At 38.6% G+C, this 14,972-nt stretch overlaps 1 protein-coding gene across 1 annotated transcript in view; it reads right to left on the reverse strand.

The window, feature by feature from the left end:
• Window positions 1–14,972, reverse strand: part of megf10 (multiple EGF-like-domains 10) — a 72,094-nt gene that overhangs the window by 54,715 nt on the left and 2,407 nt on the right. The window contains exon 2 of the mRNA XM_017488368.3: window positions 3,550–3,680. Within this exon, the coding sequence (XP_017343857.1) occupies window positions 3,550–3,668 (119 nt within the window). The 5' untranslated portion in view covers window positions 3,669–3,680. The remainder of the gene's footprint in view (window positions 1–3,549; window positions 3,681–14,972) is intronic.

The following is a 14,972-nucleotide window of genomic DNA, read 5'->3' on the forward strand; positions in this document are numbered from 1 at the left end:
GAGGATTTTAATAGGCCATAATGAAGATATCAGTGTAACGTCTCAGCTTTCACACACTGCTCACTGTACTGTAGGTGGGTGGCCTCCAATTAAACTCAGTGCGGTTATTAATATGACTGGGATAAATAAAAAAATTAAGTACATATAAATTACACTACAGGTCAAAAGTTTAGACACACTCATTCTTTATTTAAATTTTTTCCCCCACATTTTATAATAATAATAAAGTCATTAAAACTCTGGAATAATACAAATGGAGCTGTGGGAATTATGTTGTGATAAAAAAAATAATAATAATAAATCAAAATAATTTCATATTTTAGCATCTTCGAAGTAGACACCCTTTTTAGCCTAGAATTTCCAGAAATGTATTCTTGGCATTTTCTCAACCAATTTCTTGAGGAATCTCCCTGAGATGCTTTTTAAACAGTATTAAAGGAGTTCACACCTACGCTAGACACTTATTGACTGCTTTTCGGAATATTTCGCTCCAATTTTTTTTTTTGTAAATAACATGTTAGTTTTCTAATGAAAGAAATGAATATGTTCTATTGTCTACAACACCGATTTCAAATATTTAATCATACACCTTCAGATCAAAAGGTTTTTAAGATCATGACAAACATTTCAGTCAAGTGTCTCCAAACTTTTGACCGGTAGTGTACATCCAAATTATGTATGCATTGCGGTCTTAAAGCAATATTTCACCGATCTTTCAAATCACAATTCATATGTTGAGAAGTACTAAATAAATAATTTAAGTTACTGTTTATTATTTTAATGAAAATGCAACATTACTGTATATACAAATTGAATCTGTCCTAATTGTTCAAATCATTGATAAAAATCAGAGGGCCAAAGAGAATTAATATTCAAAAATTCAGTTTCACATGTTGCCTGATGCCTTAGAGACAAATCATTTTTAGTGAAGTGCATTTAAACTAATTACTTGCGATTTTTATTCTCAGTGCAGTTGTCACATCCCAGTCCATCCACAATCCTGTGAATTACATTCATCCTTTCTCATCATTCAACCTATCCTCATCTCTGTTTAATAGTCTTTGAAATGTATTGCACACTACCAAGTCTGAACCTATCAGGTTAACATAGGACTGTCAGACTTTTCTCCTGTCTCTGGCTTGGTTGTCTGACTCATTTTGGCCTCCTGACACTGTGAATGTGAATTATGATTTGGATGGTGGACACAATGCAACTGCCTCGTCATTTACTGACAGTGATTCATGTGCACAATAAGACGCCACCACACCATGGCAGGCTTTTGTTCCTATAGCATCTGTACTGTTTACACATCCCTTCTGAATGGAGAAGAGATGATACAGCATCTTAAATTTCTATATAGGCACATTTAGACATGCACATTTTCTCAACACTTACCGAGCAAATGATGGACAATGGAAAACAAATAAAGTATCCTTGGTGAAGATTATGATCCTAATGATGCACTTTTTTACTCCAGGCTTTTTTCACAGACACGAGTGTACAGGGTTTTTTTTTTTTCTGAACAGATATGAAGAATATCACTTGAAAGGTTTGTGAAAGAGAACCTATAAGGGAATAAATAGTTCATTCATGCACATTTCAGTCCCTCGAGGATTTCGCAATTTTGCGATCATGGAAATGAACGCGAAATTATGCAAAAACTCCTCAATATGTGTTCATGTGTGTCGAACATGAGTACAGCTGAAAGGTCTCATTTACCAATAGACATCACTACCAAAGGCCATGAAAAACAATGTCGTACGATTGCGATTTCGCCAATTCGAGTAGTTTTCCACACCAAAAAAAAAAAAAAGCACAAAAAATTACAGCGCACATTTTGAAAAAAGCCGCAGCAAAATCAAGCGTTTTTGGCTGCAGCGATCACAAAAAAGAAAACTCTGTGAAAACTGATATTTGGCGGACCAAAACAGAAGCTATTGTCAAGACTTTTATGTCAAAATTTTACAAATACTGCTTCAGTGAAGGTGAATTCACACTGCTTTGACACACTACAAGGTTATGCCTTATTTCAGAATTTCTGCATATATACGTATCTGAGATCATTTTCATAATTGCGTATTTCTGTATTATTTTTGTTTCTGTGCCATTTTAAAACATCCTCAACAGGCATGAACAGTGGTGACTAAGTGGTAGTAAGTACCATCGATTAAGAAACGAGCCCAGACCACACTCACACTCACACTATGTCTCTGCAGGCACTGTTCAACAGCCTTCCTCTTCATGGCTGCTCAAAGCACTGCAGCTGTTACCACGCATTACTCAGTGAAAGTAAATCTATCTGGGAAAGCAGCCTCCACCTTTGTTCTTTTTCAATCTGCTTTAATGGATTCTTGAGTCATTCCTAAATCTGGCTGCCGGAATCTTCTGCCTATTAAAACTTTGTGCGTGTGTGTCAAAGAGATAGACTAGACTGTATGAGTGTACTGTATGCTTGTGAGCTCCAGTGTGTTTTCTTCCTGTGTGAAGTGGAGGGGTGAATAAACTGAAAGCTAATTGTTTACATCTTAAGCCTAAATATTTCATCGGTATAAGCATTTAATTAGGGTTTGTACTTAGTAAAGTGAAATTCAGGCAAGGAGAACATTACAGTAATCAATCCTGCTAGAATTAAGGTTCAGGTCTGGCTTAATCAGAAATCTTGTTGATATCTTGTTGATATATTTGAGGTGATAAAATGCTGATTTTAGTAACTGCCTTGACCTGACTGCTAAAACTGAGATCAGAGTCCATTAGTACGCCAAGGTTATGAGCTAGTTCTTTATATTCAAGGGCTCTGGAGTCCAGACAGGCAGCCAGTCTGTGCCTGTCATTGATGAGAGAACTTATTCAGCAATGCAGGCTCAGTAGGTGGCTAAACACACACAATACATACGAGGAAACTACGAAATTCTTTACTGTAGTTTCTTAAGGAATATCATTTAGCTCACTTGTTATCCAAAAATTCACGTCTAATTATCAGAAGCAAGTCACTCGAATTGGATCAGACGTCTTGTATTATTTATTTACTCTACTGTATTTGAAAGACATTTTCCTTACTTTTATATGGCCTTAATCTAGATTTTTAGTGCAATAACTGTAAAGGAGCTGCAGCTATTATCAGTTATTTTTAGCAAATCACTCAGACATATCTATTCTGAGCTGTCACATTAGTAAGAAAACCTGTCACTAACCCTGAGGTATTACTGAATAATCAGAAACGAGTCTAGTGGGATGGAAAAGATGTCATATAATAAAGTCTCACCATATTAAATACTGATGTGCCTTTGGGCCAGACACTTATCATAAACACCAGTGGGGAAAAAGTCGCATGCTGTTCTTTTCTGCGAATTTTACGCCTTGTTTGGGTCTAAGATCACAAGTTCGTCCCAGTTCACACTGATATGGGCCAATTTTCACATTTATTTCTCATATTACAGATAATATATGACAATACAGAAGGCAGGTCGTGCAGTATTTTAAACGTGTGTTACATTAAAGTCTAAAGTTTTGGCCTGCACGTGTGTGTGGGTGGGGAGTGGGGTGGTGTACCTCTCCCAGTGGCTGCAGACGTTAGGGTCCTCCAGGTTCAGCGATGACGTCACTCCCATAAGGCAACATGACAGGCCCAGTAGGACAGAGGCACAGCGCCACAGGAGGGAGAACATCATTGTGGGAAATACCTTCCGGCAATAAGAAACATTAAAACATATAAACAAATGAAAAGCACTTGGTGAATGTTCTATTTTTGTTCCTAACTGCAACCTGAGTGTTCTTTCTACACAGTAAACACAACAATAGCCATATACTGAAAATACATTCACATTTGGCAGACACCCTCATTCAGAGTGACTCAACAGGTCCACTAATGCCTTTTCATTCATTGATTTAGCATCACCAAATACATTTCTAGCCGATGATGAGAGTCTCCGCCTCAGATGCTTTTCCCCACAGGCCACAGAGCGCGTGATATCTTTGTGCCCTTTTCTAGCCACAAGCTTCATAATCATAAAGGTTGTAATCTGACCGTCTCGCTGCACTTTCATGTTTCCAAAAGGAAAACAGAGTAACATATAGTGACCTTCCAGAGACACATACAGTAACAGCGTTGAAATGGTTAATGAAGTTCAGTCTCTAGTATATTGTTTACAGAGTTTTGTTTGAAAATGTTAGTGGTGAGTAAAATGTGCATGCTTACTAATGGGCTGTGGGTAAAGGTGTATGTTTGGTTATCTGCCATGTCGGTCTAACGATGGTGATGAAATTCACCAGACACTCTTGTAAGTAATAAAAGTCTAGTGAGATACTAGGATAATAAACAGCTGTATGATTACAGTAACACAAGAGAAAGAAATTACTGGAGTATTCTAATGATCTCTGCACTGGGTCCAAATCAACAAAAGGTGCTCTTATGCACGTGTACTGTGAAGAAAGGAGCTATTTAACTTTATCAAAATAATACTGTTTTTTTTTAATGTACTCAAAAAGAGATTTAAAAAAAAAAGTACTTGTTATTTTTCCTAATGAACAAAATAATTTTCAATATATTTCAATATATTCTCTGTCTCCATCTGTAGTATATGAGAGACATGGACAATTGTATTTGTACACACTACCCTGTACTGAGAAAAAAAATCAGACAACATGCTGACTTGAAACTTTAGTTTAAGGCAATTGTTGAATGCCATCAAAAACACATGAAAATACACTATATGGCCAAAAGTATGTGGACACCTGACCATCACACCTATATGTGCCCATTCTAAAACCATAGGCATTAATCTGAAGTTGGTCCCCCTTGGTAAATGGTCTGCACTTATATAGCACCTTTTAACTTCAGCAGTTCTTTACAAATGCTTTACACTGTTTCTCATTTACCCATTCACACACACACACACCAATGGCAACAGAGCTGCCGTGCAATGCACTATCCTGCCAGCAGGATCAACTTGGGGTTCAGTGTCTTGCCCAAGGACATTTCGGCATATGGAGGCTTGTGGGTCGGGGATCGAACCTACAACCCTGTGATAATGGGACTGTGATAATACTGTTATAATAACCACCATTCTGCTGAGAAGGCTTTCCACTAGATTTTGGAACATTGCTGTAGTGACTTGCCCATTCTGCTACAGGAACATTAGACTTGTTGGGCACTGATGTCAAGAGAGAAGGCCTGGAGTGCCATCAGCTTTCCAATTCATGCCAAAGGTGTTCAGTGGGGTTGAGTTTGCTTTGTGCACAGGGGAATTGTCATGCTGGAACATGTTTGGGACATTCTAGACAATTGTGTGCTTACAATTTTGTGGAAACAGTTTGGGGAAGAACCACATATGGGTGTGACAGTCAGGTATCCACAAACCTTTGACCATAAAGTGTATAATACAAAAGCTATAACTATTACACTCCAAAACTAAAGATTCAGGATAAAAACAGACATAAGAGAAAGTCTTGCCAAATCTGTTATGTAGTTTTATGCAAAATATCCGTGAGCAATCACACACACAGATAGACTGGTATGAACACATAACAACAAATTCTGAAATCTCTGAAAGGTTACATTTATGCAGATTTAGAGCACAACATTTACTGACTAAGTGCCTTTAGGTTTCCTTTATACAGTAAATGAGTAACTGGATTTCTTTCTCTGTACTGGGAAATGAATTTCATATCATCTTCTAAAGTACACTACAGACGCAAATACAGAGTCTCTCTTCTAATCTTCCTAAACAGTCTTTCCAAACATATGTTGTTGGTTTTCTTTTCCTTTTTTTTTCATTTTAGCTATTGCTTTACTAAAGAGTATTCATCTAGTCTGTGCATGGGTCATACTTTCTCAAACTCTGTGTTTTTACTCTTTATAGGCTCTTTGTTTCTGTTAGAGCAGTGTCACTCAGTCTATTCACCATCCAAGAAGCTAGATCCCACTATGAAATATGGATTTAAATTCTGTACTAAAGGGCAAAGAACATTAAACATTTTCCATTTACTAACTCAAACTGAACCAGATTATAATGTTTGTTTTGAATGTGTCGGTGAGTTACCTGTCTAAAAACAGACGACGCTGAATGAACCTGTGTATGAAGATATAAGGTTTCATTTCACTATAGAATCACTTGTATAAAATGAAACAGAAAATGAATAACACATGAACTGAGGGTTATTTTGATCTTCAACATACGGACACAGTGTATAGTTTCCTTTGAACATGTTTAAGTTTTCTTGAGTAGTTTTCTTGAGTAGTATTTCTTCTGCAAAACACTGGCTTCAAAATGGTCAGCACCCCATGATTATTATTTGATAATGCTTCCCCACAGGAGAATACCATCACTGAGCCTGTATCGTGTTGCAAGGTTAGGGACACTTATAGAAGATGTTGGACCACTCTTTCATACACAACATTTCCAGTTCATTTATATTCTTAGGCTGGCCCATGTGGACTACCCTCTGTAATTCAGACCTCAGGTTCAAATCCATGGATTATGATAGCTGTTTCCATGGATTATGATGGATGTTTGCTGCCATTCACTTGTTAACCTCCTGGCAAAGGCAGAAAGTTTTAGGCAAAGCTATTTATAATTACTTCCCCCCACCAAATTCTCCCTAATTTTCTCTTGGCCAGTTTACCAGCCAGATCTGCCCTATCAAGGAAGACGAGGGCCAATCTTTTCGGACGAGCTGTTCATGCTGCATCACAGGGCAGTGTAAAATACATGGAGGAAAGAGATATCTGACCCCATCTGCATACATGTGCTCACAGATGCCTACGATTGGCTAGTGTGATTGACAGGGGAGAGAGTGATTGTCATCACTTACTACTTTTACATGGACATCTAATTATTGCCCTTATTCTGAATAAGACAATATTTAGATTAAGGTGTTTACATGAGTTGAGTAGAATATTCCTTTTATTTATACGTTATAGAACATAGATCGATTAACGGCACACATCATTACATCCCCACGTCACGCCGTCCGACATTGCCTCCAGAATTTCACGTTTCGACATACGTTCGTCTTCGTTATGGTACTGTATACAGCTTTGGGTGTTTCATTTTTAATTTTACGAACGCGTCAAGTGTAATTAATTAATGGTCATGTTATACGTGCAAATAGACGACTGCTTGAAGCCGTGGGCTGCGTCCGAAACCGCACACTTACCTACACGGATTAAGGTCATCAGAATTCGTTGTTTACGTGACAGTTTCTTAATCAGAGTATCGTCTTAATTGGGTTAATATCGGATGATTGTTGTCCATGTAAACGTACTGATTGTATGTATCATTTTTATACAACCAGACTTAGAGCCATATGTTTAACTATTCCACTATCCACTGTGCATAATGATCGACGCTTAACACAACAGTAACAACAGCGACTTTAAAAGATCAAGCCACAGGTCCATTTTCATTGCATTCATCTCCAGTCAGATGATGTATAAATACATTATTTACATTACATTACATTATTTACATACATTACATTATGCATAAATACATAAACAGTTTAAAATATTATTAAATAAAATTAGGGCCATAATAAGAAGTTGATAATCTGGAACAGTTGTAATTTTAGCAAGGAATGGAAGCTTGAGCATAGTTTCTAAAACGCACAGTGTCGTTGATTCTTGTGATTTTAAAGTCATGAAATGTGGAAGGGCTGCAGATAAGAAACTGTTCCTGAGAGCATCTCACAAAATGCAGCTCCTGAACTTCACCAAGTATTACTAGAAGCATTGGTATATCTGGTGTGAACAAAACCTCAACCCACTGTACCAGGATATTTCTGTCCAAAACCCGGTGCCTCTGCCAGGAGGTTAAGACTTCACCACTGAAAGGCAGGAAGCCTTGTGTTCAGTAAGCTGTCAAGAGAGCAGGCCTAGTTGCTTCCAATTTCCCACGCCTTTCCCAAATTTCTTTGCTGTGGGATCCCCCAAAAATGTCTCAACATACACCATCTCATTATGGGTTTCCTAAATTGTGATAGACAAAACACTGCTACATTTACAGTATGCTGAAGTCAACAGTAAGCCCAGGAGTAATGACCATGCTTCTATATACAGCATAAGCTTGAAAACAGTATTCATTCAGCTTTGAATAAATGAAGAACAACCATTCATGCATTCATGTATTTGTGTAAAATAAAGTTAAAGTGCACTTAGGATTTTGCGATCAAATTGTTTTCAGTGCTCCGTAACAGATATGTTCAATCAGATCTTCTGGGTGCAAGGTGTGTAGTTGCACGCAATCGATCTCCTTCATCCTGTGCTTTCTGCTCACATGATTGACAGGACAGTGTGGCAGTTCGGGGCTGCGTTGACAATGGCTGCTTTGCTGCCAGCCGAGCCACATGTCATTAACACACTGGCACTGTTTTGTCTCAGACGACTGAGAGCTCTCTCGCAGCTAACGGCAATGCTGAAAGCAGGCTGCTCTCTCCTGCTGAACAAATTCCTCCTGTTGAACTGATCGGACAAAGCACCACCGCCATCAATAGTCACGTCACACCTCAGTCGGCTACGCTAGGTTCAGAAAAACAGCTCGAATGAGATGAAACTAGAAGAAACCCAAACTGTGGCTCACTGCAAAAAACGCTCACTGCAATAATCACTCACCAATTGTTTTTTTTTTTGTTTTGTTTTTTTTTTTTTTTCAAAAGCCACAATTTGGCAATTATCTAGATTTTATTATACAGAGTACTCATTACATATAAAATCATTATTCCTGTTGACCTTAGGCCCGGATTATGTTATATCATCTACAACACACCATTGTCTACAAGATTTGCATGTTTATGGAAATTCTTCCAACACGGTTAGCCATTTCAAAAGAAAGAACAAGGCTGGTATGTCATGTTCATTCTGTGGCAAAGATCATCTATGTCTTTTAATAGAAACAAACAGAAGTCAAGAAATAACTGAAGCCAAAACAAAACCTTTTAGGACAACAATGCAAGGAACGCAAAGCTAACGTTCCAAGTTAACGTAGACGTGTCACGTGGAAAGGTATATATTCATAGATATAGAATTACTTAATATGCAAAAATCAAATAAGAATCCATTACTATATGCTCAGAACGACAAGGAACAAAATGTGGGTCCGTTTTAAAAGCTTCCCAGCATTCTAGACACATTTCCAACACTTTCACTGGAACTCATTTACTCAATAACTGTTCTCCAGGCATGGTATCTGCTTAGCATGCACAACTGCACCAGATGAATTCCCTCTGATCTTTGGTGTCGTGTTACTACAATAGCACCAACCCAGTGACACTACGAAGCAGTAACGTTTTTACAGCGCAAGCCTCTGAGTGGGCCTAAAAGATGACTCTGTGAGGAAGAAAGAGTGAAGAGTGCGAGACCGGGCTTCTCTCGACAGTGTGAATGGAAGCAGCAGCACTTGCCCTGCTCTGGTTTCACCTAACTGGCTGGACACAGCTGCAGGCGCAAAGCCCTCCAACAACTGGGGGGTCACACAAACAAGGGTACTGCTGTGGTGTCTGAAGAGGCCCATACACTCTGGGGTGCCTGAAGGAGGGGATTTTGGGACTTTGAGACACAGAACTGAAGCCCTGATGCTACGCAGGATCTATTTATGAGCAGAGATTGTGTGCTCTGAAGTGTTTCCAAGCTCAGGCCAGTGGGCAGATAGAACATCCATAAATATTTGTTCTCTAACACACGAGGGCTCTGCTCTGGTGAACATCAGTGTTGGTTATTCAGACATATCTGAATGTTAGGCTTCAAATGTCATGTAGATGATATCTCATTCAGTACGGAGAAAAATAGCCCCATTAATAGATCTAATCAGCTCATTAATGTTGCAAAACACTGTTTTTGTTATTCATATCTTATTGTGCCCTCTACTTTTTACTATGCTTATCTGTTATATAAACATGTATTTTTTTCTTTTTTAATGCTTTCTTGTTCTTTTACTCCTTTGTTTGGCATAGAACCCTACAACAGAGGGTTTGTTTTTGTTTGTTTGTTTGTTTGTTTCAAGCATTCACAACCTAAAGAACCCTTGAGAAACCCTTTTTACTGACAGTTCCTCAAGGGTTCTTTGGGTTGTTAACGGTTTCATTTTGAAAAGAGGTTCTACCTGAACAAGGTAGAAGAAACAAGAAAACCCTCTATGCATTAGTGCTGTGCATTAAATATATTAAATATGCACTTTATCTGCTGCTGCACACAGCACAACAATGCCCTCTCACATCTGTTATAAAGATCTACACACATTACAGGATTCCTTCAGGAATGCTGATTTGAAGCCCAGTGGCAAGTTCGGTCCAGCCAAAACATTTTCATATTCCACTTTCTATACTAGCATAGAACTCAGAAACAAGCAAAAGGCCTGGAAAACAGAAAGAGATCTAGTATGTCTATATTCACTCAAATATAATCAGTCAAATGAAAAGCTCTGGGTTAAATGAGCTGTTGAAATTTTTTTTCAAAGTATTGTTATTTAGCAAAGATGAGGCTATAACTGTTGATGTGACATGATGAAGCTTTCAGTAAGAATATGTTAATTTAACATTTACAGAAGAAGACTCCAGTGTCAGAGCTTTGTAACAGTCAGCTTTGTAACCTTGGTAAAGTAATGTAAAATCTCATACATTAAAATGTAAATGTAATAAATTAAAACATTGCTGTGGTATAAGTGGACAAACATGCTTGAGGCAACTGTAATCACCTTTAGCATGGTAACAGTCTTTACTTTACTTCACGTTTGGTCACATCACTTCATCCCATCTTTGATTATTTTACTATAACAGCATGTCCCAAACACGGCTGACAGACAGGGGAAGGAAGTTCACCTTTCACTACTATACACAGTATATTGAGTCGAGATTTCATCACATACTTACGAATTACATTAGCCTTGGAGCAATGGTTAAAAAATGTTGTTTTTTTTTTAAATCAATGGCAAGTGAGACAGTTGATTAGAAAGTTTACATGTCACTCCAGTGGGAATCCGTCCATGGGTAAAACAACAGTGTAAAAGGTCCTGCTAAACATTTGTTCGGCAGGTTGGTAACAGAAGCAGATGTAACCCCGAGCCACATTTCTGGTCCAAAAAAAATTCACCCAGAATAATTAGTTTTCAAGTCACAGGCTGCGCTCTGCCTGAGCCTTTCAGAGCATACAGGCTGTGAAGGAGGGGTTGTCCATGGGCTAAGCCACTCAGGGGGCTAATTAAAAACTCAACAGAATGCTGCATTAAACTGCTCTCTCTCCAAACTGTCCTCGGTTCTCTTTTTATGGGGACAGGTGGTGCCTCGGGCATGTGTCATGAGATGGGATTCTTTCCCTCCAATGCCATCAAATGGCCCTTTTTTGGACCTGCTTGAATCCTTTGAAACTTTCGGGTGTTCATTTTGGGTTTACACTCAATAGCTACAGCTACAATCATCCCACCTCTAGAGTGCTCCAAAAGATTATTTCAAATGAGGTCTGCGCTATGCTCTGTGCTTCCGCTCTGAAGTTAATCTCAAATTTCATGCGCATGTGCTTTATAGATGCCAGCATTGGGATATGGTTTTACCAAATGTTATGTCTCACAGACGTCTGCCCAGCCCCAGATCGAGGGAATCCAGGGCCAAGAGTAAGCTGGAGACAGTATTTTAACTGATGTGAGTGGATCTGGAAATGAATGTTGTGTCTACCAAAACCATATACAGCATGTCTTCTACCTTTAAGAGCTCTAGAAGAGCCTGGGGAGAAAATACAGGATTACCCACTTTACATGTAAGTGGCTTCTGACACAATCATGAGGACAGAAGCTCGTTTCTTCTCAGCACAAGTAATACAGCTCTATTAGTTTGCCAGGGTGACATCTGTGAAACAATATTTGCAAGGCTCCACCAAAATGGTTACATTCCAAAGGCAATTAATTAATTCCGGACATTTCCAAAAGGTTTATTTCGCAATGAACCATGATGTCTGCATAACACATGGTCACTTGGTTACAATCTTGGATTATTATTCAATTTATAGATCACTAAACTGCATGCTATTGTGTTAATATCAACATCACAGAAGCCAATTTTATCCATTTTTGTTGCACTCTTTGGTTGACTTTATTTATAAGACAATACAAAGATGAAATGATAACATCTGATGACAGTCTGAAAACATTAAGAATTTTTTTAGTCGCACATCCAGAGACCACTATACGTGGCTTACGGTTTACAGTTCTTGGAAATGAGATACTGGAAAAAATCCAGTATCTTAAAAATATTACAATAAAGAATTTATAATACAACAATGCCGTCCTGAGAAGAGCTCTAATCAGCTAATTCACTCAAAACACCTTTTTACACAAAACACCGTTGCTCAGTGGTCCAAAGTCCTCTTTTCAGATGAAAGTAAATTTTTCATTTCAATTTGAAAATCAAGCTTTCAGAGTCTGGAGGAAGAGTGGAGAGGCACAGCATCCAAGTAGCTTGAAGTCCAGTGTGAAGTTTCCACAGTCAGTGATGATTTGGGGTGCCATGTCATCTTCTGGTGTTGGTCCACTGTGTTTTCTCAAGTCGAGAGTCAATGCAGCGTCTACCAGGAGATTTTAGAGCACTTCATGCTTCCATCTGCTGACAAGCTTTATGGAGATGCTGATTTCCTTTTCCAGCAGGATTTGGCCCACAGTGCCAAAACTACTGGTAACTGGTTTGTTGAGCATGCTATTACTGTGCTTGATTGGCCAGCCAACTCGCCTGACCTGAACCCCATGGAGAATCTATAAGAGATACCAGACCCAACAATACAGACGAGCTGAAGGCCGCTATCAAAGCAACCTGGGCTTCCAGAACACCTCAGCAGTGCCACAGGCTGATTGCCTCCATGCCACGCTGCACTGATGCAGTAATTTATGCAAAAGCAGGATTGAGTGCACAAATTAACATACTTCTCAGAAGGTCAACATTTCTGTACTATAAATTCTTTATTGTAATATTTTAAGATACTGGATTTTAAATTTCCATGAGCTGTACGCCGTAAACATTAAAAAAAAAAAGGCTTGTAATATTTCACTTTATGTGTAATGAATCGAGAATATCTGAAAGTTCCACTTTTTGAATTAAATTACGGTTCCCCCGCGACCCTGAAAAGGAGTAAGCGGTTGAAGATGGATGGATGGATGGATACAGAGAAAAATGAACTTTTCCATGATGTTCTAATTTATTTGAGCTGCATCTGTAAATTGATGACCAATGAAATGGTTCTTAATGGTTATTTTGATTGTTGAGTTCTTAGATTTAAAGTGGTTCTGCCTGGAACCCTCGCTGCAGAACTTTTAAGGGCTCCACTGAGGGACAAAACAGAGAAAGGATTAGAGTTCTAGATGGCATAAAAAATGTTTTACAAAAAGAAAGTGCCATCTTTCCAGACAAGAAACGTTTGCCTCACACCTCCAAGGTTTGAATCCCAATTTTTTTTTTTTTAGTTTGCATGTTCTCCCCATGCTTTGGGTGATACTCCAGTTTCCTCCCCAGTCCAAAGACATGTGTTGTTGGCTGACTGTGAATGTCGATTGGCAATCCGTCCAGGGTGTCCCCCTGCCTTGTGCCCTGGGATAGGCTCCAGGCTCCCCCATGACCTTGTTTGGGATAAGCAGTATGATGGGTGGATATTTTTTGGCTGGAGTGTGACATTAAACTAAATAGGACTTATGAGTGAGTTCTTCACAAGTAATCACTTTAAATTCCTATAACACGTTTTCATTAGCAGTGACACCATCCATCCAAGTAAAAATATATCATCTATTTTAGTCATTGGAGTGTTTTTTAAAGCAAAGGACAGGCTGATGTTTGTTAAGGACGTGGATTATATAATCCATAATCATGGATGGTCAGGATGGTACGTAGTTCTTAAATCTTGTGCTTTATATTTACATTTTTGCATCATGTGGTAAAGATCTTAGATCAGATAGTTGGAATTCTTCTTTAGGTCTGTCTACATCTAAATACTTAACTAGTTGTAAACTAGGTGTAAACCTTGCATGGTTTTAAGGTTTGGTCTAAAGACCGGTTTGAGCGGATTCAGGTTATTTTTAAGCTGTTGTGACGTTGGGACAGTCAAGGACAGCACTTAGGAAGTACTTCAAACTTTCCCTGTGAGAGTACTGGAGCGTGGATTAACGACTTAAATACAGACTAAAGCTCTTCTCCATAACACCAGTAAAGCATAAAAGCGCCAAAGCCCAAACTTGGTAACCAAAGTTTTTTATCCAGTGAGAGAATCAGGGCAGAGCTCTGCATTTCTATGGCACTGGAGGTTGCTGATTTCCCACACCGTTCACTAAAGCAGCCAGTAAAACGCAGCAATGTGTGCCTGTCAGTCAGACAGCATCTCTCTGAGCCGTTCCCACTGAGCACTCCCAAAACACATCTGTCTTTATGAAGTTAAATAGACTACAAAATTCTGCTGATTTTTCAGATCCAAAACTGTGTGTGAATGAAGTGAAACCACTTGAGTTGGCATGCACCACATTCCACACTATTCAGAGTTCACAGCTGTCCATAGTCACTCAATATAACTACACACATCTTACAGTTTTGTAAGTCTCTAACTGACTATCCTGTGATTTTTAAGTTGTTGAGCTATAAACATATTTTGAGAACTATTTCTTTCTTGTCATCAAAGTATAAAATCACTGTCTTACTGGATAAAAATAGCTTCCGATTTCCAGCTGTTTTATGATGCATGAGCAATGAGTGTGCTTCATGGGAAACTGAGAGAAGCGATTTGTGTAGAATTCCACATATTTAAAACAAGAAGCAAACAAAATTCAACCATTTTCAATGGTTTGGCATATTTTTATCTACCAGAAGATGGTAAACTGAAGCTCGATGATAGCAAGCCCTTTAATTATACCATGGAATAATTCTCTTTTTATGGCAACCATCTGGAGCAACTTACCACTCCCAAAAACACGGATCATGCTACAATAATAAAACGCTGCTGTTGTCAAGATATTACAACA

The sequence above is a fragment of the Ictalurus punctatus genome, chromosome 16, assembly GCF_001660625.3.
Source record: "Ictalurus punctatus breed USDA103 chromosome 16, Coco_2.0, whole genome shotgun sequence".
NCBI lineage: Eukaryota > Metazoa > Chordata > Actinopteri > Siluriformes > Ictaluridae > Ictalurus > Ictalurus punctatus.